The 27,610-nt window shown below is 38.0% G+C and overlaps 1 protein-coding gene across 1 annotated transcript in view; it reads left to right on the forward strand.

Annotated features, from left to right (window-relative positions):
• The window catches only part of NPR1 (natriuretic peptide receptor 1), a 3,300,976-nt gene that overhangs the window by 2,859,304 nt on the left and 414,062 nt on the right, over positions 1–27,610 (forward strand). Inside the window, exon 15 of the mRNA XM_044079969.1 lies at positions 11,702–11,870. Within this exon, the coding sequence (XP_043935904.1) occupies positions 11,702–11,870 (169 nt within the window). The remainder of the gene's footprint in view (positions 1–11,701; positions 11,871–27,610) is intronic.

Consider the following 27,610-nt stretch of genomic DNA (forward strand, 5'->3'; position numbering starts at 1 on the left):
GACAACTGAGTCTTGGTACCATTTACATCTTGCCAGTGCCCACCCTTAAACCGTGCTTCCTTTTTTGATAAGGGCTAGATCAGTCAAGCCAAGGGTAAATTTATGAATACCCATCCAATCATCCAGTTAACTCATTACATCCGAGTGACGCCTCCAGGTACATCTGCAGGTAATTCCTACTGACACCTCCAGGTGTCAAGTATTGCTTGTTCATGTTTGCATCAATAATTTCAAAACCATGCTATGTACAAGGTTTTAAAAGATTTCATCTTAAAGCTTACACAATTGCAAACTCAACTGCATTAATCCACAAACACTATCGAAAAAAGCAACAGTTCACAAACACATACCAAGCACTTTTACCAGTTTTCTTTTATTTACGATCTGGTACCTCGGCCTTTCGCCTTCAAAGGATCATAAAAAGTGTGTGCTAACAACAGTATATATACACACATAAAGTGATACTAATTAGCACAAGCTTCTCATATTAGTTAATTGATTAATTAATTAGTCAGTCAAATGCTGAGATGATCACATTATTTTAAATTGCCTTAAACAATATATTCAAAGTGCACACAATATATAATATAATACTAATAAATAAATAAATAACTAAATAAATATATATACACAAGCTCTATCTCTAATATTGAAAATAATATTATTATATAATAATAATAATAATAATAATAATTCAATAAATTAAATACTTAACTCCAAATTCAATCCATAAGGCTTCAGTGTGTTATACTTCAAAATCATTTTAGTTTCTAATTCAAGTAATTTTTGAATATAGATTCCCCCACTTTCAAAATAGAATGGCTTGCCCAAAATACAAAATCTCAAACTATTTGGGCAACCACCATGTTCATCAAGAAAATGTTTGGCCACAGGGCTAACTTCATTATGATTTCTAATAGTGTTTCAGGATGCAAATTCGAACTATCCTTTTAGTTTGTCCTATGTACCATATATCTACACAAGAGCAGCCCAAGATGTATACTACCCCTACCGATCTACAATTAAAATAGAATCTGGGAGAAAATAGAACACCATTAATCCTAGTAATATTAATGGCCTTCACACAAAGGCTGCAGTGGCCACACGGGTATGTACCTACTGGAAGACTCACTCTCTCATCTCCTTTTGAAAAGTTATAATTTAATAACTCCTTCAAATTTTTCCCCCTCTTATAAGAAAAAGTTATGTGTTTGGGAAACAAATGGCCTATATTTTCATCCTCATTAATTAAATACCAATATTTCCTCACCAACTTCATTAATTCATCAGATAAAGGGGAGAATTTGGTAACAAAAAATAATTTTTCCTCATTATTATTTTCTATATTCTCAAATACTGAAGAATTATGTCTATCCAAACCATTTTCAAAATTTCAGTATTCATTGTAATTAACAATACCAAGTACTTTATTTTTGCACATTGATAAATGATCTTTATTATAACCCCTCTTCATTAACCTTAACTCAACATTGTTCAGTTCTCTATACCTCTCATTTTCATCACTAGTGTGGTCAAAAATCCTTTTGAATTCACCTAAGGGTAATGAGCGCACTAAATGTCCAGGATGCATGCTCTTCGCATGTAAAAACATGTTGACCAAGGTATCTTTCCTAAAAGGCCTAAAACCAATGTAATCCTCTTTATGATACAATGTTATGTCTAAGAAATTAATCTTATCCCTATTATATTCAAAACAGAAGGTTAAACCGTGATCATTATTATTCAAATTATCAAAAAAATCAAAAAATTCAAGGATATCACCACTACATATCAAAAAAAGATCATCATTGAATCGCTTATAAACTATTACATTCTTTTTATAAAAGGAAGTGGGATAAATATATTGTTTTTCAAAAAATCCCATGTACATAATGGCATATGAGGGCGCAAATGCAGCCCCCATAGCCGTTCCTTTCAATTGCAAGAAAAAGTCATTGTTGAAACAAAAATAGCTATGGGTAAGACAAAATTCTAATAATTTAATCAAGAACGTAGTTCTAGGTCCATCTCCCAGCATTTCCATAACTGCTTCTAGCCCCCATCTTTTATTAATATTAGTATATAATGACTTCACATCTATGGTTACCCAATAGTAGTCATTACACCATTTAATTTGACAAAGCTCATTTATTAAATCCTGAGTATTCGAAATATGTGCTGCCACTTTTGATAAATGTTTTTTTTAGGTGAAAATCCAAAAAGATGTTAACATTACTCAAAAAGGAGCCTATTCCTGACACTATTGGCCTACCTGGGGGGTTTTCTAAACATTTGTGCACTTTTGGTAAGGCATAAAAAATAGGTGTCAGTGGTTTCTTAATGAACAATTTACCAACATCACTATGGCTAAAAAAGCCAAGACGTTCCCCTCTTTCCAATAGGTTTAATAACTCAATGTTGAATTCTATTATAGGATCCTTACCTAAGCATTTGTATTCAGCCTCATTATTAAGCAAATCATTTACCATCTCACAATAATTAGATTTATGTAAAATAACCCAATTACCACCTTTATCTGCACACTTGAAAATTAATTCCCTTTTAATTTTAATCATATTTTTTAAGGCCATCCATTCACTTTTATTTAAGTTATATTGTTTTAAACTTTTATGAAAATTCTTCATTAATAGTGTAATTTCTTTACATATAACCTTAAAAAAGGTGGCAATAGCGGGTACTTTAATATTAGGTGTAAACTTGCTATCAGAAGTTAAATACGGAAGTGACAGTCTCCCATATCCCGTATAATAGCCTTCACCATTTTCAGTATTTTCTACATTAATCACATTTTCATCTTCAGGATAAAAATCAGCATTCTCATAATCATAAATGGATAAATTCAGTAATTCATCATCATCATCATCACATTCAAGATTATTACCACTCAATAAATTATTCACAGTGTTAGCAGTATAGTTTTGAAAAAATACTTTCAAATACAATTTTCTAATAAACTTTTTCAACTCTACATACAAATCACCAAGTGAGGGAAAATAAGTAGGCACAAATTTGTTGCCTCTAAGCAGCACAGAGCTCATAACATCACTGATAGCCAAATTAGACAAATTAATTAAACATAAAGTCTGTTCATCCTGTGCACTCACATATTCACTCCTTGAAATGATTTCTGCCCTTTCTGCCATTCCTTCCTCGACCCGATTTATTGGTCTGAAAGGAATTATCAGTTTTAGATAAATTAGAGGAACCATTTGCGTCCTCACTTTCAGCATTCCCATTGTTGGTGAAGTTAGCAAATGTCACATTTTTAGTGCTAAAGTTATTTCTTTCTCGTTCCCCCGAGGATGCTGAAGTGCTGCGTTGTTTCTGTGAACTTCTCCTGACCTTTGATCTGCTGCACGTCACCTCACATTGCCAAGAGAATAAGACGCCAGTTTTGTAGTCTTTCATATCTCGCAACAGTTTGTTTCTTTTCCGTTGCAGGATATCAGTCTCTAATTTAGAAATTTTATCAGTGATTTTAGAGAATTGCATCTTGAAATAGGACTCCCCCACCACCTCGTCCTGTAGATGCAAAATTTCATTTTTAAGTTTTTCATGCGCTCTCTGGTTCCATTTTACTAGAATACGGAGCCACTTATTAGTACACTCTAGAGACGCCATTTTCCATTCATCCAGCAAATCATGTTCTTCCTCGGAGAATTCAGAAGCAGGCAATTTATCAATGCGCAAACCTCTTGGTGTTAAGTTTAGATTGATAGATTTTTCCAAAAGGCATGTGTCAAGGAATAAGGCAATTTCTTTTGTCATAAGTCTATCCAGTAACACAAAACGATCATCTACCTGTCTGTTTCCACCAACATTCCACAGATCCATATTAATGAATTTCCTTTCTCGTTCATTGACCATATCAGCAAAACAGGTTGCTCCTGGCATAATATTCTGCCCCGAAGCTCCACTTGCCTGAGTCATTTCCACTGGTAAGTGTTTGATAACGAAAAGCAAATATCCACAAACACTATCGAAAAAAGCAACAGTTCACAAACACATACCAAGCACTTTTACCAGTTTTATTTTATTTACGATCTGGTACCTCGGCCTTTCGCCTTCAAAGGATCATAAAAAGTGTGTGCTAACAACAGTATATATACACACATAAAGTGATACTAATTAGCACAAGCTTCTCCTATTAGTTAATTGATTAATTAATTAGTCAGTCAAATGCTGAGATGATCACATTATTTTAAAATGCCTTAAACAATATATTCAAAGTGCACACAATATATAATATAATACTAATAAATAAATAAATAACTAAATAAATATATATATACAAGCTCTATCTCTAATATTGAAAATAATATTATTATATAATAATAATAATAATAATAATTCAATAAATTAAATACTTAACTCCAAATTCAATCCATAAGGCTCCAGTGTGTTATACTTCAAAATCATTTTAGTTTCTAATTCAAGTAATTTTTGAATATAGATTCCCCCACTTTCAAAACAGAATGGCTTGCCCAAAATACAAAATCTCAAACTATTTGGGCAACCACCATGTTCATCAAGAACTGCATTAATATTTAACCTCTGTCTAGTGCAGGTAAATAAACAGCCATTTATACTTCTTTCATAACCCCTATGGTTCCAGAGATATGAACATTTGTTTGAAATGTGATAATTTGATTCTATGAAAAGGCTTAGGCTCCTCCCATTTGAAGTTACAGGGCAAACTTCCTGAGCTCCACTGGAATGAATGAGTTAAAGATAATTTATCAAACTGCTTAATTTGCAGTGAGAGTCTATTCCGGGGAAGGGGAGAGCATCATATAATGAACATAGCTCTCCACCCTGTTTTCATTATTTATTTATTTATTTATTGACATGTGGTGACTGGGAAAATCCAAATGGGTCAGGAACCCACTTTCAGTGGAGGCCCAGGGAGAAAAGCTCCAAAACAGATACAGACATGAAAAATGTTAGAGTTATAACTAAACAATACATACACTTCTAGAACAAAGTAATTCATATCTTCATATTTGCATATGAAGATTTAGATCCAAGGTTCTGGTATTTGTGGTACTATTTAATTTGTGGAGATACAAGAGATGCAGGACCACTGAGTCCTTAATGGCATGGAAGGCAAGGCAGTGATCTCTTCTCAGGAATCTATAGAATACTGAATAAAGAGACAGTGCTTCCAGTAGTTTCTGGTAGTTTAGGGGTTTTAAGCTACTGATCTTCATTAGGAAACTCTGAGGTCTTTTTAATTGTCCGCTGTGTCTACTGAGATACATCCTAAATTGGGCATTATATTCAATAACTTGACTAATCAATACTGAATATAAGGAGACAATTTATTTGGAAATTAATTGTGGTCAGTAGAAGGACTTTCTGACTACTCCCATTACATGATGACCAAAGCAAACTGGAATTATCAACCCAAGTTTCAATGTCTTTAACAATGTTCTCATTGTGGATTGGGGTGTTGTCTATGCTGTATTTTTAATAACATTCTGATTTTGGAGTGGGTTGTTGTCTATGTTGTAATCCGAGGGGAAGAGTTATCTACAAATGTGACAATATTGCACATTTTAACATTTAATTTGAGTCCATTTTAGTTCACTATGAATTTATCATGTAAGTTCTTGTTATAGGGCTTGGCTATAAGAGTGAGACTTGACAATGACTCGCAGTTTATAGTCATCTTCAAACATAGTTGCTAGAGGTCTTGATTCATGGTTTGGATGTCAAAAAAGTAATTGCCAAACAAAAAGGTCCCATTACTGATCCCTGCAGAACATCAGTTGTCACCTTCATGCTCTCTGATGAGGCACCTCCTACCAGTACCAGGTGGGTTCCCACAGAAATACATTAATGAAAGTTTATGAGGCCTAAACAACATGTCCTACATGGACCAACTAAAAGCCCTGTCACTATACTCAGTATCCTATAGACTGCTAAGAGGTGACCTGTGTTGGGCATACAAGGCATCCTGTGACCCATTACTGATGGATTTACTGCACAACATCAAGTCAGATTTTACCAAAAATACTCAGTCTACAGATCTAAACCTCTTATACAACATTAACAAAACATTTTGGGAAGACAGGTACATTTCACGGGGGATACCACTGCTGTAGAATAGATCCCCATTCACATAAAACAAAATTCATCCCTGTCCATATTCAAGCATAACTTGCATCTATGAATAGAAAACAGAAAATTCCCAGAACTGCCTCCTGTACTACTAATGGACAGAGGCAGCTCCTAAATGCTTTATCCCATGCATGGGTCCTCTCAAATTATCTATGGTATAATCCCGGTTATTCTTATTAGGGGTAATATATAATTATGAAACATGAGATGGGTAAGGCCGATAGATAACCAAATAGGATAGGTTATTTCAAGCACAAAAAGGGAAGCTGGCTAGGTGTAAAAAGGTCTGCAAGGGCAGTTAGCCTAGTACTTACCTATGAACCTATGGAAGCGAAATCCACGTCTGTCTCAGTTGTATTAATGTGTACAATCTCTGAACCATTAAGTTGCCAACTGGCACAAGAAGCACTAATGTAGTGATCTGATTCTTCCTTTACCTTCTGCAGTCTACTGAAATGATGTTCTCCTACACTTAGGAAGCAATAGGACTGCCAAAATGAGCAATGAGCAGCTAATACTGAATGCAGGACATGTCAACTAAAGACACAACTACTACTATGGAAGTCATATATGGCATTTAACATATAAATTCATCTTATGGACAAAATAACTGAGAACTTAGGGCATCACAGAGGAGATTAAAACATCCTAGAAAATCATCTGAAAGGGCTTACACTGAATGCCATCCTTGTGTCCACTGTAGAAGGCATCAGTTGTTTTTAGTCAAATCATCATCTTCTTTTGGCTTTTCCCGTTAGGTGTCACCACAGCGGACCATTTCTTCCTGTCCTCTGCATCTTGCTCTGTCACACCAACCACCTTCATGTCCTCTCTCACCACATCCATAAACCTTATCTTAGGCCTTCCTCCTTTCCTGTTAGCTTCATCCTTAGCATCTTTTTCCCAATATACTCAGCATCCATCCTCAGCACATGTCCAAACCAATATAATCTTGCCTCTCTGGCTTTGTCTCCAAACCTTCCAACCTGGGCTGACCCTCTAATATACTTATTCCTGATCCTGTCCACCCTTGTCACACTCAGTGCAAATCTTAACATCTTTAACTCTGCCACATCCAGCTCTAACTCCTGCCTTTTTGTCAATGCCACTGTCTCCAACCCATATAACATAGCTGGTCTCATTACCCTCTTGTAGACCTTCCCTTTTACTCTTACTGGTACACGTTTGTCACAAATCACTCCTGACACTCTTCTCCACCCACACCATCCTGCCTGTACTCTCTTCTTCACCTCTCTTCCACACTCACCATTACTCTGAACTATTGATCCCAAGTATTTAAACTCATCCACCTTCGCCAGCTCTACTCCCTGCATCCTCACCATTCCTCTATCCTCCCTCTCATTCACACACATATATTCTGTCTTAGTCCTGCTGACCTTCATTCCTCTTCTCTCTAGAGCATATCTCCATCTCTCCAGGGTCTCCTCCACCTGCTCCCTACTCTCACTACAGATCACAATGTCATCTACAAACATCATAGTCCACAGGGACTCCTGTCTGATCTCATCTGTCAACCTGTCCTTCACCATTGCAGATAAGAAAGGGCTGAGAGCTGATCCTTGATGTAATCCCACCTCCACCTTAAATGCATCCTTCACTCCCACAGCAGTCCTCAACACTGTCACACTACCCTCGTACATATCCTGTACCACTCTTACATACTTCTCTGACTCTCCCAACTTCCTCATACAATACCACAACTCTCTAGTTGTTTTTAGTCAAATAAAGCTGCTAATTTCAGCTATCTGACTCTATACTAGCTCAGCTTAGGACCCTAAATCACATACACCCAGTTCCACCCTCCCCTGCTCCACTTACATTTCTCTTTATCATTATGCTATCAGAAATGGAAATACATCATGTCTATTTACATCATGAAGACATGCTTTGTCAATTTAAAACTCACTATAATTCAGAGAATCTTCAAAACACAGAAACTCTAGAATTAAATACATTCTATAACCTTTTCATACATCTGTACCAAATGTCAACATATTAGTGCATCATCCCTTAGCTATACAAACTGCCCACATCTTTTAATTACAAGAATACTAATTCTCTGGAATACTGTATACATACATATCCTGTTCCACAGCAATCCCTTTCATAACTCCATACATTAGAGAATAATTACATAGCTCTTTAACCCACACATACATTTAATTAAAATAAATAAAATCAGTCATTAGGACACTCATGTTTCTCATAGAGTATCATATACCCTATACAAATAAGTCACTCAAACACCTTTTAATCAATGGTAATCTTTTTCTCCAAAATTGTTGGTAAAGCCAAGCCAATCCTCGGTCCTGGCCACATTCAGTACATGGCAAGCTTCCTCTTGCATAATAGCAATTGGCTACCCAGAACACCCAGGATTGGCAAGCCAGTATCAGTCACTAACTCCACATTTCCCCACCTACCTCTTCCAGTATCCATGCTGCTGTTCAAACTCAGGTCATATAGGTCATATGGGTCATACTCAGTGTTTCATATGTCTGTACCATACAGTTGAACTTTGAAATAAGGGTCGCGTTTCGCAGTTGCTGTTTGTATGACTGGAAAAAGACCATGTCTGAGCCACTGTGGTCTTTTAGTATAACTAGTGATGATTTTGTCATATATGTGGTTTCTGGCAGTTAGAGCAGTGGGTTAAGGCTATGAGTTGTTAACAAGCTGATCCATGTGGTACAGGGGTTGGTTTCTTCAGCATCCATTTGTCTACTGTATGACCTTGAGCAAGCCACTTAACCAGATAGTACTTTAGGCAGTTGTGAAATTGGGCAAGGCTCCTCAATGGTCTCCTGGACCACTTGGCTATTATAGGTTCATAGGTGTTTACTAGACTAACGACCACAAGGGTCTTTTTAAGCCTAGCCATGCATCCCAAATCTCTGACAAGTTCTGATACCCTTGATAAGTGTAAGCAGGGGCTTGGAAGATGAACCATTTACAGGTTACCTGTGTCCATTAGAGACATAGGTGCCAAACCAGGGATGCATTTCCAGCTTCCCATTCAATTGTCCAAGTTGCACTTGAATTGGGTTAGGGAGGAACTCTGCTTAATATGGATTGGGAGCCTGTTTCATAGATGGGGTAATCTCTGGGATACATACCTACCTCTCCAGCAGGTCCTATTTATATTGCAGGCAAGGTGTAAGTCTTTAGAACAGGTAATTCTGGTGCCGTTTGTTTTGTGGATATGTAGGAGGTCCATCAGAGTGGGGTCTGACAATGCCCTGTATGCCAAGCATAGATCACCCCTCAAAAGCCTGTAGGAGACAGAATACAGGGACAGGGCCTTATGGCAGTCTGCATAGGACATACTACTTACGCCCTGTATTCTTTTAACTACTTATGACTCTATGAACAGACAGAACATAGACTCATTTTTGTTTTAATTACTCAAAAGTGTATTTGAAGCCTGACTCAAATTTTATTAGGGTCATCTTGAATGGCAGGTTAAATGCATTTACTCAACATTGCCTGCTGGCAGAAACTGGGTTATTTTCACAAAGTCACATTGACAGACAGCACCTTTTTGTCTACTCAGCTTTATTTTGTTGAACATCTCAAACCAGATGGACACCAAAAACTGCATTTTTTCTGAGAGAGCAACCTCTACCCCTACAAATAGGTACAATCTCACACGAAGAGCATGCTGCTTCCACTGACTCTCATCCTAAGTAAGTAGAATAAAAGAATTAGTGATGTTTCCATAATCAGCTTTTAAACAGAAAACCACAGATCTTTGATATTTTTTCAAAAATATCAGAATTTGTAATATACCTTGCACTTGTATCACATGCAGGACATGGCTTCTGCTATAACTACACTACCCAAACTTCTGTCTTCATAATAGTAACTAATCCTTCTTTCTGGTGCTTTCTTCACAGTCCAAAAATTAGATTTTAATTTATTCAGTCTCATTCTGCTAGTCCAATAAACTAGATCAAATTAGATTTGCATTAAGTCCCTTGAACTGTTTTTAAAAACTACAGTCAAGTCTACTCTCCATGCAAGCAAATGGAACTTATTCTGATCTTATGTATCTAACCACAGGCATTCCTCAATAATCTATACTGGCCCCAGCCTTTTGTTTTCCTCACTATTCACGTATAATATGCTGCTACTGCAGCTACCATAACCGCAACGTGTTTATACCTATAACATTCTACTTCTTAATGAAGGGTGAAATACACAGCACGTTGAACTGGAATTTGAGATGATAACAGTGCAGGCAGTTTTTGAAGGGTCTATATTATATTTTCGAAAGTTTCAAACACCGAACACCATGTGGTCAACACCATATGAGCGATGTTTGAAATTTCGAAAATATAATAAAAAAAAATAAATAAAAAACTATACTTACCTAAATGCTGTGGGCAAGCCCCCCTGCACCCCCATGTGGGGGGCTGCTCCCCCTACACCCCCGCTACTTAAATATTCCTACTCCGAGATCGCACTGCATTGGAGTAAAGGGAAAATATTCCCTACAGCGATTTCCGTGTTACTCACACGACATTTCGACCAATCGGGTTCGCTTAATACACGTTAGCCATTTACAATTTTCGATGACGCGATAGGAACCCGTTTTTGAAGCACACTGCCTGCTAATTCACATAATTGAGACTAACTCCATGTTTTTCAGCACACCTTGCTATCTAGACAAGTCATCATCTCTTGCACCAAAAAGCTCCCTGCAGTGCAAACACTGTCTCAGTCCAGTCTTAAACATTTTTAGGTTCTAAACTAAACATGCATTTTAATCTTTAAACTCATGCTGGAACTAACAATGTTATTTGTACAACTAAAATATATATAAAACTAGATGCTGAGTTTTGAATCACACAAAGCAATAGCCAAAAACATTATTTTTTCCTGATTAGAATATGCACTCCCTCTAATCATGTTGTATTCCTCTGGCAATGCACAACTTTTTAAATCTCCATTAAGCAAGATTTGCCAGTTTATTATTCTAGTTTTTCCAAAGCAATACCACTGCCAGACCCTGCAAAATGTTAGGTGACTACCTGTTGCACGAATTGTAATACATTATAAAACCTGACCTTCAGATTCCTAAATAACCCTTACTTCCCTCCCCCAACTACCAAATGTATACATCCTCATATCCTTTGCACCCTGAGATCCCAAAGCAAAAATTCATCTATTTTAAAAGGACCTCCCCTGTTTTCTAGCTACAGCTGACAGAGTTTTTTCAAAAAAAAAAGTCCATCAATAGTATGGAATTACTTTCTTTGACAAATTCTACAAAACTCAACACATTTAAACTTGTATTATGTGATCATCTCAGCAATTAAACTGTCACAAATGTTTTCTCTTGACATTGACTGAAAGACCACTTTATTATGAAATCTAATTTTGTGGCTTTTGTAGCTTTTGTGAGTCTACTGATGATACCAAAGCTATGTATTTTGTTATGACATTTTATAGCTTAAAATGTGTTATCAAGTAAATGGATAGTAAGTAAATCAACATTTTCCTTATGAAATTGTTTTTGCTTTCTTTCCTCAAGAAATCATTGAGAAAGTGAGGAACAAAGAACACCCACCCTTCCGTCCCACAGTGAACATACACTGCCACACAGAAGAGCTGGGCCTATTGATGCAGAAGTGTTGGGCAGAAGATGTAACTGAAAGACCAGACTTCAATCAAATTAAGGTCCTGCTGCGAAAATTCAAGAGGTAAAATTCAGATTAAAACTGATTATGTGGTTTTGGTCTAGTCCAGTGGTGTGCTGATCCACTAATTACCACAAAAGCAGTCCCACCAAGAGTGTAGTAACTAGAGTTCCTTAAAGAAATCAGGATAGAACAGGCTTAAGTATCTTTTGATAATGTTCTCTCTTGAATGTGTGGGGCTTCTTTTATGCTGTCACTTGGTTACTACCTCCCTGAAAGTTTTTCAGTACATGAAACAACTAGAGTAAAGAAATTGGTGGCAAATCGAACATACTTGCATTATATGACTGCACATTTCATCCATGATGATCTGTATGTAAGAGCGGGTGTTAAGTGCAGCTAGTCTGTCTAACGTAACATGAAGTTCCTATGCGGTGCATGTATGGTATAAATTCAGCTAAGAAATCCTTTAGTAAATGTGTGTTTTCCTTCATGCAGTATATTTAGGATTCCCTTTTTGTATTCAAAGCACATGGAAAACTTCTCTGCAGTTAAGGCCAAGTTCTGTGAAAATAGATATATTTTGTCTGTAACAAACAAGCATCTCTTTTGAATATTTCACACTAAATATGACACTGTGATATCATGTATGTAGCTGACCGGGTTACAAACACAAATTTATTTATTTATTTATTCATTTATAATGCTGGTCACCATTCAGATAATGAATGACTGTACATAAAAGATATAATATCCTTGCAGCAGACATGTCTGCCATCATTCCCCAGATATGGCACTCCTTTCAGTCACTGAAGAATGAGTTAAGGTGCAGCTCAGAAGGGAAGTGCAAGTAACCACCCATGGATAAGAGAAGACGTCTCAGATGTTTGGCTTCTGTAAAGATGTAATGATGTAAAATTCTGAATGCTTTCTAACTTGCAATACATGAAGGCGCTGAAAGCTTTCCAAAAAAAGTTATCCAGGAAAGGGGTATTAGACAGGTCTATTGTAGTGCAGGCAGGATTCCTGTAATGTAACCAAAAAAGCATTAGTCTGTATGTTCCTGTATTTATAATACAGAGTATTTTACCTATCACAGAATGTCAGAATCATTGAGCTGGAGTATGTTAAATAATGAAGAGAAGCAATTTCTTCCAATCCATATCCACCACCTTTGTTTATACTTGTATTGCCCACCTTATCATGAAGGGATTCTCATCTAGATCAAGGGAGGTCATAGTCTCCCTATACTCATCACTCATCAGACCAATGATTGAGTACAATGCCCCATTCGGAATGTATCTGACCCGACACTTGCAGCAGCTGGAGAGGCCACAAAAGTTCCTCACCAAAAGGATAAAGGGTCTCAAACATCTGTCCTATGCTGCCCGACTGAAAGAACTCCAGCTCTATTCAGTCGCTTACCGCTTGCTCAGAGGTGACCTTTGCCTAACATACAAGGCCATGTCAAACCCAGATTTGATGAATATGCTTCACCTCAAAAATCTAGATCCGTCAGAGCCACAAGGGCGGAGACTTAAACCTCGACACGGCTATTAATAGGACGTGCTGGAGGGATAGATTCATCACCCAAAGACTCCCTATGCTGTGGAATAAAATCCCGGTATATGTGAGGCAGAGCACCTCGCTGGCCTTGTTCAAGAGAAATCTTGACCAATGGATGGGAGATCGCAGATATACCCCAGGGATTACCTCAGTGTCACTGCTCAACAGAGGCACAGCAAAATAATGGGTATAGTTCCCCATACTAAAGGGGTGGCGTAAGCCACAAAACTATGGGCTAGGCTTGTAAATGCCCTCGGGCAGATAGCCTAGTATGAACCTATGAACCTATGAACCTATTAGCTGTGTAAATATTTGCATGTGTGTTTACTGCTTTTTTCTGATATTGCTGCATTCTAACTTAATTGTTGTATTAAAGTCAGTAGATGAATGTCATCTACTCCCTGGACTGAGCCTGAAAACTGTCCACTTGGGACAACACCCGACTCTGGTTAACAAAATAAAATAAATGTATACATACATATATTATCCACCTAGATAAATAACATGATTTTAGAATGCTATATATTAAGAATGGCAGAGTACACGTTTTGTTGTCTTTATGAGGCATATCATCAGCCTTATCTACTGAGACATATTTCTTCACCTGTTGTACCAAATGAGTGCTCTGCTGTTCAGAGCCACAGAGCTAGAACATAAATTAGTCTATTTCAAGATGTGATTAGAACATTTTCAAACTTCTTTTACTTAAACCGATACACAAGCTTATATACAACATATAACCATAAGAAAGCACACCATTTTCAGTATAAAATTCCATGTCCTGTATTTATTTTGTTAGCTTTTCCACAGCTGAATAAATCGATGAATCCATGCATACCCATGTGTCTACACTTCAGGTTATACATGCACACTGTTATTCCCACTCTCCAACACTAACATGCTGCTTTGTATTCCCTACTACCAATTGGAGCAGATGCTTTGTTACTTACCCTTACAGGACATTCCCTAGTTTTGAACTTGCTCTTCTACCTGCTGCCCCCATACATGCTGTGTTCAATTTTGTTACATACTCAAGTTACTGGACAATTACTTAGATACTCCCACTCCCACATCACTTACTTACCTAGCTTCCACATCCACATCACTTACATACCTAGCTCCCACTCCCACATCATTTACTTACCTAGCTCCCACTCCCACATCAGTTACTTGCATACTCCCGCTCCCACATTACTTACTTACATACTCCCGCTCCCACATTACTTACTTACAAATTCCCACACCCACATCACTTACTTACCTAGCTCCCACTTCCACATCACTTACATACCTAGCTCCCACTCCATCACTTACATATCTAGCTCCCACTTCCACATCACTTACTTACATAGTCCCGCACCCACATCACTTACTTACCTAGCTGCCACTCCCACATCACTTACATACCTAGCTCCCACTCCATCACTTACATATCTACCTCCCACTCCCACATCAGTTATTTGCATACTCCCACACCCACATCACTTACTTACATACTCCCACACCCACATCACTTACTTACCTAGCTCCCACTCCCACATCACTTACATACCTAGCTCCCACTCCATCACTTACATATCTAGCTCCCACTCCCACATCAGTTACTTGCATACTCCACTCCCACATCACTTACATACTCCCACACCCACATCACTTACTTACCTAGGTCTCACTCCCACATCACTTACTTACATACTCCCACACCCACATCAGTTACTTACCTATGTCTCACTCCCACATCACTTACTTACATACTCCCACACCCACATCAGTTATTACCTAGGTCTCACTCCCACATCACTTACTTACATACTCCTACACCCACATCAGTTACTTAGCTAGGTCTCACTCCCACATCACTTACTTACATACTCCTGCACCCACATCAGTTAATTATCTAGCTCCCTCTCCAACTCTCTCCCTAGCAGTTCTGATTATCTTCCAGTGTCAATGCAATGCATAACTTGCTGTTGTATATAAGCATATTACCCACTGCATCTAGGCCACTCCATTTCATCTATCCATTCAATAGCAGCAATGAGTAACAGTTCATCCAGAAAAACACAGCAGATCTAAGGTCCTGCCTCCTCCAGTACGTCACATCACTGATCGCTCATCCTCGCATCTCCTGCATTAGTCCTTGTTCAAAGCAACCACTTCACACAACCAATACAGAACAGGCTACTTATTCAGGACCATTTTACCCCTCATAAATTGTTCTCTCCAAATCCAGCCCCTCCCCTATTCTGCATGTCTTCCCTCTACTTTACTAGTTCTCCCAAATGGGTTATTTTTTGATGCAACTAGCTTCATAAAAACTCTTTGGGAAAATGTTTCCCAAGTGCGCAGTGTATTTCACTTTTTACGCAGTCCCACGTATCCCTCTTGCCTTTCATGGCCATTTCAAACCTGAAAACATTAATTATTTAGGTGCAGCTCCAAAGTTCCTCCTGACCCAGCTCAACTCTTTCTGATCCTTTGAACGGATGCACTTGTTATGAATCTGGCTCATCCTATGCAAGCCTTTCCTTTCTTATCCCAGCTACTTTCCTCCAAGGGATTGATTTGTTCTATAACTCTGATATTGTAACAAATGGCTGCATCTCTTTAAGTATCTGCACTACTTTTTTTCTACCTAATTAATTCTATAAGAGTTGCTGTAGTTCACCTCAGCGTTAGTGCTCCCCTCCTCCCCTCACTGAAGACAGGGCAGCAAACATGCTCTTATTAACCACCACCTTCAACTCATCCTCCACTCCCTCAATCCATACTCTCTACAGATCAATGAGGAAGATCACTGTCTGCTTGCAGTCAAGCACAGCTTCATACATCAGGCACCCCATCTCCCACAATGTCTAGGCAAAGACAAGGCTCTCTTGTTCCTCTTAGGATTCACATCTTACCACAAATACATCTAACAAAAATGTTAACCTTTCTTATCAAAATAACTGGGGTACACCATGGTATAAATAATAGCAGGAACAGAGCATTGGGTGACAATATAAGTCATCACACTACTGCCCAAGACTGCAGCAGTATTTTCATAAACAACTGTTTCTTTTGTCAGTCTTCAACTCTAGCTTTGTCTGACAAAGGTCTCAAATGTGTACCGCCTTTCTACAACAAAATCCTTTCACTGAAAATCCCTATGCAGACATAGGAAACTTGACTGATATAGACCCCAATCAGTTTGGTTTTGTGAATGGCAAGTCATGTCTCCTGAACCTAGTAAACCTTTTTGAAAAGGTTACAGAGGCTGTGGATAGTGGTTACTCTATGCACATTGTTTCCCTTGACCTAGCCAAGGTTTTAATACTATCACTTAGGCTGATATGATTGAAAACTTAGACAAAGTCAGTGTAAATCTCTGTGCTGTCAGCTGGATCGCAAACTGACTGTATAACATACCCAAAATCATGAAAGTTACTAATACTCTCTGTGAATGTAAAGTGTATATAGTGGGGTATCACAAAGATCAGTGCTGGGCCTTCTCGTGTTTGGCATTTATTTTGCAGACCTGCAAGCCAGTATTACTGCAGAGTGGTTTATCAGATTTGCCGATAACTGCAAGCTGGATAATATTATTCACTCAGCTACTGATACTAAACTGCTTTACAAAGAGCTGGAATATATGCACACTTGATGTACTGAAAGCAGTGTCAAGCTTAAATCAAAAATGTGCAGCATACTAACATTCAGCAAAAAAGTTCCCTCATATGTTATAAGTGGTACTCCTCTTCCAACAGATATGGTTATAAGAAACTTCTACATTTCTGTAGACAATGCTGTCTTATTTTATGTGTCCACCATAGACAGGCTATCCTTCTCTTTGACCCAGTTAATTAAATCCTTCAACTATATCAATAGATTAGCACAGATGTCCTTATATTCAGTGGCCTACTGGGTACACTTACTAACCTCTATCTCACCTTTTGAGCCATGAAAGACCCAGTCCTATTTGACCTCCCATTTGTTTGTAAAACCAGTGCTTCTACCAACACCAATGCTAGGGATCTAAATCTGTACAGAAACATGGCTTCAAGCTGAATACAAAAAAATGCATCATCATCCCCCTTTGGGGAGAGAGCTGCCCCCACAAATTAGTAACAGCGTTTTAAGCATGCAGTCAGTCGTGAGGGATATGGGCACCCAGATTGATAGCAGCCTGACTCTTGACCACCATGTTGCTTCCATTGTACAGAAAGCTTTCTATATGGCCCACCCCATAAGTAAGGGTATCTCATCCAGGGACAAGGAGGTCATAACATCCCTGTATTCTTCCCTTATAAGGCCCATTATTGAGTACAACACCCCATTCGGCATGTACCTTGCAAAGCACATGCAGCAGCTGGAGAGACCACAGAGGTTCCTCACCAGGAGAATCCAGAGCCTCAAAAATCTACCATACACAGATAGGCTAAAAGCCCTATTCCTCTACTCTGTTTCATGCAGATTCCTCAGAGGTGACCTCTGTCTGGCATATAAGGTGATCTTGGACCCCGCCTTGATGGGACTGCTGCATATCCGCAAGTCAAGCTCCACTCGAGTAACCCACACATGTGGCCTCAACCTGGTCTGTGACATCAATAGGACTTGGTGGCAGGACAGATTTGTGTCCCAGAGACTTCCCTATCTATGGAATAGACACCCTCTCTATGTCAAGCAGAGTACCTCTTTACCCCTTTTTAAGTGCAATCTGGATAGCTGGATGGGAAATAGAAAATATATCTCTGGGATTCCACCCGTTTCCCTGCTGGACAGGGGCATTGGGTGCTGATTTGTCTATGCATGGGCTAAACTCTTGGCTAGGCTTATAAGGGCCTCAGGGCCAATAACCTAGTAACTTCCTATGATCTTATGATCCTACACTAACAAATTAACAAGATTCACTAAAGGGAGATGCTCCCAAGTCAATGTATTTTCAGTTTCTGGAATCAAGGAAAGTAGTACTTTGTGGGCCTTTAAGGCTAGTCTTGATGACTAAATGGGTATACACAAATTTACACCAGGATTTTCATGTATGGCCTTCCTCAGCGTGAGAGGTGAGCACTATTAAAATGCTTGTAAAGGGTATCAGGAGCTTTAAGTGTGTCTGCGTAAAGGTGTATTTTGCTTGGCATCTTGTGATCTCTGTGATCACATGCCTGGTATTGCTCCTATGTTCCTGTACTCCTATTAGAAACATTTCATGGTCCTTGTAACTACATGCCCAGTATTGCTCTTATGTTCCTGTGCTCCTATTAGAGACATGTTATGGTCCCTGTGATCGCATGCCTAGCATTGTTCCTTTGTTCCTTTGTTCCTGCACTGCTGTTACAGACATCTTATCATCCCTGCGATTGCATGCCTAGCATTGTTTCTATATTCCTGCAGTCCTATTATCACTACTATTAAAGACATTTCATGGTCCCTGTGCCCACATGCCTGGTATTGTTCCTATGTTCCTGTTGGAGACATCTTATGGTCCGTGTGATCACATAACTTTCATTGTCCCTGTGTTCCTGAGTTATTTTTAATTTCTCCAAGTATGTTGAGTTTTTAATACCATGATGGGAATGGACCCCATTCCTATGTCAAAGTATGATTAAAGTTCATGAAATTAGTATTGTTTCAGTCTTTGATGTTAGCCAAAAGTGCTCTTCGCAGCACACACAATGTGCCCAATAATGACTTCTGCAATTCGTACAGGGTTACATGCATTGGTAAAATATCTAAATACAATTGTAGTTTCTTTTCTATAAGACCCATTGCTCTTACTACTACTGGAACTGTCTGGGTATCTTCCTTCCACATTGCCCTCATTTCTGCCTGCAAATCCTGATATTTTATGACTTTGTGTCTCTCTGCACACAAGAAGACACTATAGTCACTGGGTGCAGTGATTTCAATGATCAATGCTACTTTTGCCTTCTTTTCATGGACCACTATATCTGCTTTTCTGGCCTCTGTCTTTTGAATGGTTGGTAATGCATGATCCCATGTGATGTAGACTTCATAATTTTCAATGATGCTTTGTGGCTTATGATTCCAGTGTGTTTAATCTTCTTCGGTATTATAATGTTTGCACAATCCCCAGTGTAACAGACTTGCCACATTATTATGCCTTTCAGTATACAGTCTTTCTGCCATTAATATGTCATAACCAGCAACAAGGTGTGCAACTGTTTCCAATTCTGTTTTACAAAATGTTTCTCCTGCATGTTCAATGGACTTTGTAAACCAACGTGCATGTAGTCCACTATATTGGGCCACCAATATTAACCTTTCATCTTTTGGTATGAATTTGCTTCTCCTTAACTATTCCTGCATTCGATCCTGATCAACATGAGGTTGTTCCAGGAGTTTTCTATACTTGCAACTATATTTACGTATTTTCCACATTTCTTACGTTCTCATCTGATTCTTCACCTTATATTCTTTCTTTTGTTTTTTGGCACATTCAGTTGCTGCCTGATTTTTATCTACTTCTGGTTTGATTTCCATTCCTGCTTCACACTGATATGCTTTTGCTAGAGTATTTATTCTCCTCGTGTTTCAAAATGTTCACTTTGTTTGGGTCTTGTGAGGTCAGCAGATATGTATGCAGTCCCATGATTGCAGATCTATACAAGTAATCAATTTCAAGGAGGCCCATACCTCCTTCTGAACGGGAAATATATAATTTTGGTATGCACTGATGTTTATAAATCATTTGATGAGCATGAAGCATCCTTCTTGTTTTCCTGTTTAATCTGTCCAACACCTTTTAGAGCCAGTCAGTCACTCCAAAACTGTAAGCTAGGACAGGAAGAGTAAATTGGTTTATAGCTTGAACTTTGTTCCTAGATGTCAATGCTGTTTTCAGGATTTATTTAAGTCTTCTAAAATATTCCTTACTATTTGCATTTCTTCATGTTTTATTGTTGATCCTTCATCAATTCCCAAATATTTATACACTCCCTCTTGCTCAGATTCTTTTATATCACATTTTTGTCCCAAACTGATGTTTTCTTGGTGCTGCAGCTTTCCTGCTTTAAATGTTGCTTTTGCACATTTGCCAAGACCGAATGACATTCTTATATCATCTGAAAAAGTTTTGACTACTTGCAGTTGTGCTTTCAGTTCCTCTTCTGATGAGCTATACAGTTTTAAGTCGACAAACAGGATGAGTCTTTACACTTTGTTGCTTTGAGGAAGCCACATTATAGCATGCCTAGCATTGTTTCCATATTCCTGCACTCCTATTAGAGACATTTCATAGTCCCTGTGAGCACATGCCTAGCATTGTTCCTATGTTTCTGCACTCCTATTAGAGACATTTCATAGTCCCTGTGAGCACATGCCTAGCATTGTTTCCATATTCCTGCACTCCTATTAGAGACATTTCATATTCCCTGTGAGCACATGCCTAGCATTGTTCCTATGTTTCTGCACTCCTATTAGAGACATTTCATAGTCCCTGTGAGCACATGCCTAGCATTGTTTCCATATTCCTGCACTCCTATTAGAGACATTTCATAGTCCCTGTGAGCACATGCCTAGCATTGTTTCCATATTCCTGCACTCCTATTAGAGACATTTCATAGTCCCTGTGAGCACATGCCTAGCATTATTTCCATATTCCTGCACTCCTATTAGAGACATTTCATAGTCCCTGTGAGCACATGCCTAGCATTGTTTCCATATTCCTGCACTACTATTAGAGACATTTCATAGTCCCTGTGAGCACATGCCTAGCATTGTTTCCATATTCCTGCACTCCTATTAGAGACATTTCATAGTCCCTGTGAGCACATGCCTAGCATTGTTTCCATATTCCTGCACTCCTATTAGAGACATTTCATAGTCCCTGTGAGCACATGCCTAGCATTGTTCCTATGTTTCTGCACTCCTATTAGAAACATTTCATACTCCCTGTGAGCACATGCCTAGCATTGTTTCCATATTCCTGCACTCCTATTAAAAACATTTCATAGTCCCTGTGAGCATATGTCTAGCATTGTTTCTGCACTCTTTTTAATTTCTCCAAATTTTTGGGGTTTCTAATACCATGACAGGAAAGGACTCCATTTCTAAGTCAAAGTACAATTAAAGCTCATGAAATTAGTATTGCTCCTGCACTCCTATTAGAGACATCTTATGGTAATTGTGACTGCATGTCTAGCATCGTTCCTATGTTCCTGCACTCCTATTAGAGACAGCACAAGTAATGACTGTGCCATACAATTGTAAGTTATTGATGGTATCATAGACACTACACAGCTGAACATCACTTCAAAAAGTCATTTACTCTGCTATTCTCTGTGCCATTGACAGTGTAGCCAGTGCAGAAGCTATAACCTATCTACCAGAACTGACTGAAGTTAGAAGAGATGTCACTTGAAAGTATTAACCTGTGTGTCCTGTTGACCTTATGACTCTCTTTTTTAATTTATCCAAGTCTTTTGGGTTTCTAATACCATGATGGGAGTGGACCCTACTCCTAAATCGAAGTATGTTTAAAGCTCATGAAATTAGTATTGTTTCAATCTTTGATGTCAGCCCAAAGTGTTTGTTGCAGCACCCGCAATGTGCCCAGTAATGATTCCTTCTGCAATTCGTACGGGGTTACATGAATTGGTAACATATCTAAATATGATTGTAGATTATTTTTTATATTGCTCCTACTACTAGTTGAACTGAAAGGGTATCTTTCTTCCACATTGCTCTCATTTCTGCCTGCTGATCCTGATATTTTATTACTTTGTGTCTCTCTGTACGCAAAACACTATAGTCATTGGGTGTGGCGATTTCAATAATCAATGCTACTTTTGTCTTCTTTTCTTGGACCACTATATCCAGTTTTCTAGCATCTATCTTTTGAACTGTTGGTAATAGATGATCTCATAGGTTCATAGGTTCATAGGTTCATACTAGGCTATCTGCCCTAGGGCATTTATAAGCCTAGCCAGAATGTGTTTGGCTTTCGCCACCCATTTTAAATTTATTTTGCTATGCCCTTTTTCGAGGTTAGTATACTGTGCCTCTGTCTAACAGTGACACAGAAGTGATACCCAGGGTAAACCTACGATCTCCCATCCACTCATCAAGATTCCTCTTGAAGAGAGTCAATGAGGGACTCTGCCTAACCTGGACTGGGATTTTATTCCAGAGTGAAGGGAGCCTCTGGGTTATGAAATGTGATGTAAACTTCATCATTTTCTATGATTCTTTGTGCATCATGTTTTCAGTGTTTTTTAGCCACTTCAGTACCATAATGTTTGCACAATCCCCAGTGCAACTATCTTGCCACATTATTATGCCTTTCAGTATACAGTCCTTCTGCCATTAGTACGTCACAACCAGCAATGAGGTGTGTGCGACTGTTTCCAATTCGGTTTTACAAAACCTGCATTTGTCTTTTTCTCCCACATGTTCAATGGACTTTGTAAACCAGCATGTACGCAGCCCATTATCTTGGCCTGCTAATATTAACCTTTCATCTTTGTTTGAATTCGCTTCTCCTTAACCATTCCTGCATTCTTTCCTGATCACCATGACGTTCTTCCAGAAGTTTTCTATACTTGCAGCTATATTTATGCATTTTCCACATTTCTTACCTTCTCATCTGGTCCTTCACCTTATATTCTTTCTTTGGTTTTTGGCACATTCAATTGCTGCCTAATTTTTATCTACTTGGTTTGATTTCCATTCCTGCTTGATGTCGATATGCTTCTGCTAGATTAAGCAGAGAAGTCATCTTAGATTTATTCTCCTCATGTTTCAAAGCTTTCACTACATTTGGGTCTTGTGAGTCAGCAGGTATGTGTGGAGTCCCATGATTGCAAATCTATACATGTAATTAATTTAAAGAAGGCCCATCCCTCCTTCAGAACGGAGAATATATAATCTTGGTATGCATGGATTTTTATAACTCATTTGGTGAGCATGAAGCATTCTTCTTGTTTTCCGATCTAATCTATCCAACACATTTTGGGGCCAGTCAATCACTTCAAAACTGTAAGTTAGGACAGGAAAAGCAAATTGGTTTATAGCTTGAATTTTGTTTCTAGATGTCAATGCTGTTTTCAGGATTAATTTAAGTCTTCTAAAGTATTCCTTACTAAGTTTTATTCGCATTTGTTCATGTTTTATTGTTGATCCTTCATCAATTTCCCAAATATTTATACTCTCTCTCTTTCTTGCTCAAGTTTTTTTATATCACGTTCTTGTCCCAAACTGATGTTTTCCTGGTGCTGCAGCTTTCCTGCTTTAAAGGTTGCTTTTGCACATTTATCAAGACCAAATGACATTTTTATGTCATCTGAAAGGTTTTGGCAGCTTGCAGTTGTGCTTTTAGTTCCTCATCTGATGAGCTATACAGTTTTAAATCATCGACAAAGAGAAGATGAGAAGTCTTATACTTTATTGTTTTCTAGGAGCCAAATTATAGCCATGACCTAAGCTCTTAAGTAGACAGCTTAATGGGTTAAGTGCAAGGCAAAATAGCAGCGATGACAGAGAGTCACCATGGAATATCTCCCTTTGAACTTTTATCCCTGGGATCATAATTTATCCTTTATCATGGCTTAATTGCAAAGTGGTCTGCCACTGTTTCATAGTCACTGTAATGTAGTTGATCAGTGTAGGGTATATCTCATACATTTTTAAGCACTCTTTTGTCCATGAATGTGGGATACTATCATATGCTTGTTTGTAGTCAATCTATGCCATACTTAGATTCGTCTCCTTTTTACAGTTCTCCACTATGCCTTTATTTAACAACAAATGATCCTTTGTTTCATATGACTTTCTTTTATTTTCCTTTTGTTCTACTGCCATAATTGAGTTTTCTTCTAGATGACTATAAACTCTGTCGGCATCAATTTCTGTGTATAGTTTATATGTTGTCGGAAGGCAAGTTATTGGTTTATAATTTTTAGGGCAGCTTGCAGGTTCACTCTTAAGTAGGAGCATTGTTTTTCCTGTTGTAAGCCAAATCGGTGTCTGTTTGGGGTATGCATATAAATAGTTCTTACTCATGGCTAAATCTTCGTGCAAAGATGTTAATACTTTTAGCCAAACGCTAGGTACTGCATCTAGGCCTGGGATTTTCTAATTAGAGGTTTTTCTTAACTTTATTTCAATCTCTCTGGCTGTTACTTCATCCCGTTTCATATCCTGTACCTTTAAACTTCTTATTCATGCTTTTAATTCTCCTATCCATTTAGCATCTTTACTATGTTCCACTAAATCTTAATGGATACTTCTCCAAAATGTATCTATTTCTTAATTTTTTGGTAGTCTTTCAATTCCTTTTACCTTGATTCCCAATCCTCTATAAAACCTTTTTGGGTCATCAGTAAATTGCTTATTGTATACTTTTCCTCTGTATTTTCTGTGTATCTTCTAAGTTTTTCCAGCTGTGCTGAGAATTTTAGTTTGTTATTTGCAATAGTGCATGATAAATCCTAATGTTTTCTAATACTGCGCATTACTTTTATCACATCTATCTTTCTTAGTATATTTGTTGATCTGTTCCATCTTCTATATTCCTCTAACAGCAACACTTCTTGTCTTAATTGCTTTATAGTTTTCCCTATTTGATACTTCCATGATGATATTCAGTTTCTCCCCTTCCCTTTTCTCGCTACCTGTGTTCTTGTGGTAGAACTTTATCAGTTATTAATTTAGCTGCACAGTAATATATCCTGTTAACTTCTGTTATATCACATGGATCTCTGTGGACTGTTCTAATTACCGTCTTCATTTGTTTTATAAAACTTCTGACTTTTTGGGTTTTATCGACCTTCTGCAGTCTATTTCTTTCATTGATCTTAATATGTCTATCTATGTCTATTAAATCAAGCAACTCTTCTCAACTCATTTTCTTCTAAACTAAGGGCACATTTTTTGTTTTCCATTTCCTACGGGCATTCTTTAGAAAGTTCTATAGCATTTTCTTGTGGCACATTCTCTTCAGTTTCATCTTGTGCCATCCTTTGCTCTGTCATATGGGAACTCACTGGCCTATCACTCCTCAACATTGACTGCATTAGAGTTTCCACAGATTCCTGTTCCTTCCCTTGCTGTCCAGCTTCAAGTGAATGTTTATACTTGTTTCTTGTGGAAGGCTCCAAAATATCTTCATATGGCACCTCACCAATTGCTTCCCATTCTACTGGTTTCCCCTTAATTTGGATATCCATTGCTCTATCCTGTCGTGGTGCTTTCTGCATTAGATTTTCTACACTAAATCCTTCACTTTGCAGGTACTCCATAACCTCAGTTTCTATTTCTTTAACTTCTCCATTACTGATCTCCTTTTCTACTTTTCCTCTTTGTCTTATTTTTGTAATGTAACGTTTTCCATGTCCAGATTTCTTTGCCTGTATTGCTCTTCAAATATCTTTGGTGCTGCTCTTTTTGTATTGGTTAGTTTTGCTTTCTCCTTTGCATAAATATTGCACCATAGTAAATCTCTTCTTCTTTCCCATGTCCATACTTCTCATGCAGATATCTCAAGCTCTTCCTGCGTCTCCTTACTTTGGGGACTCACTCCATCATGCTGTGATGTAACCTGTGTTAGACCTTCTACACCAAATCCTTCACTTTGCAGGCACTCCATAACTTCAACTTCTATTTTTTTTAACTTCTACTTTATTAATCTTCTTTTCTACATTCCTTCTTTGTGATATTATTTTTTATTGTGAAATTTCCCATATACGGATGCCTTTGCCTGTATTTCTCTTCGAATATCTTTGGGGATGTCTTCTTTATATTGAATAATTTGGCTTTCTCTTTGCATAAATATTGCACCATATCAAATCTCTCTTTCTTTCCCATGTCCATGTTTCTTTTTCATACTTTTCAAAAATCTCTAGGTTTTGTTTTTTATATTTTTGCACTTCCTCGGATTATTTTTTTTCCAAACAGATCAAAGTTTCTTGATCAATATGCTATTTTTCACAAATCTGTAGTATTAATGAATGCATTTTTTATTTGAAGCTTCTGACAGTTTTTCTTGTGGAAGTATTTTTTCTTTCCTCTAATTTCTCTCTTAATCATTTTGTATATCTTGTGTTTGAAAATTCCGGGCTTTTTGCATAATAGTAACAATACATAATGTGTTTCTTACCCTCAATAGTCCACTTTAATGTCTTTATGGCTCTTTTTTGACCTATCAGTTTTTCAGATTTTTGTGGAGTACTACTTCCTTCTATAACAGGGAGGCCATCCTACCCCTAGGCCTTGCCTGGCCCCATTGTAGGAATCTTTCCGTATTTTGAGGATTCTTTACCATCATCTTTTCCAGTCCTGGCACCAGTATGTCTACCAGGATTGGGCACTTTTTTATCCTGGGTCTTGTGCATCCAGCTATCCTTTGTAATTTTTAGCCTACTTCTGTCCATCATATGTGCTATATAAATGTAGTCTAAATATCAGTGATGTATTGGTAAGATTTTGTGAATACAGGGTCCAGCTCATGAAGTACTCACCAAAACTTGAGGATGAATTCAATTTCAGCAATACTACCCCTTGCTTGCTGACTCATCTCTCCATTCAAACTCACAGTTTAGGCTCTAGTAATAGAATTAAAGGAGTGCTGGATTATAGTCTATCTTGCAAATCTTTAAAAACCTCCAATGCACCACACATTCTGGTAACTGATCTCTACAACCACAGATGGTGCCCAGTTTTAATGCCTGGAGGTGAGTACTCAGTTTTCCTGCCTTCATCCATTCTAGTTTCATTTTCACTGATGAACACTGTGTTGTCCTTTGCCACTCATCAGTCAGAAACTTAGACTGCAAGACTGGGACACCTCCAAGACAAACACCCTCAGAGACATTCTTTTCTCATTAGTAGCCCCATAACCTTGAACAAACTCTTCTGTCTCATGTATGCAGCTTCTTTCCTACAGGAACTTTAATCATGTAGGTACTACTCCTGAATTTCTCTGTCATAAAATGCAGAAAGTTATTTATCCTTTGCGCCATTCTCCAGCAAACATCTGTGACTGTAGATTATTAACGAACAGATAATTGACAAACATATGTTCAGCAGCATAACTAGTTTGCCAGGTTGTGGTAAATATTTCTTCTTTTACTGTTATTTGAGCCCCTGAATAATCATTTCTGCTGGTCTAGTATCACCTTTCAGTCAACCGATTACTTTGAATGACTCTGTCTTTAGGAGATGTCTGTTTACTGGCTCAGCCCTCTTCTCTTCTTCAAACATCTTTTCTTCAATAGCCCAAATCTTTCAGAGGAGGGGGA

The sequence above is a fragment of the Protopterus annectens genome, chromosome 8.part0 (genome assembly GCF_019279795.1).
Source record: "Protopterus annectens isolate FY-2018-M chromosome 8.part0, PAN1.0, whole genome shotgun sequence".
NCBI lineage: Eukaryota > Metazoa > Chordata > Ceratodontiformes > Protopteridae > Protopterus > Protopterus annectens.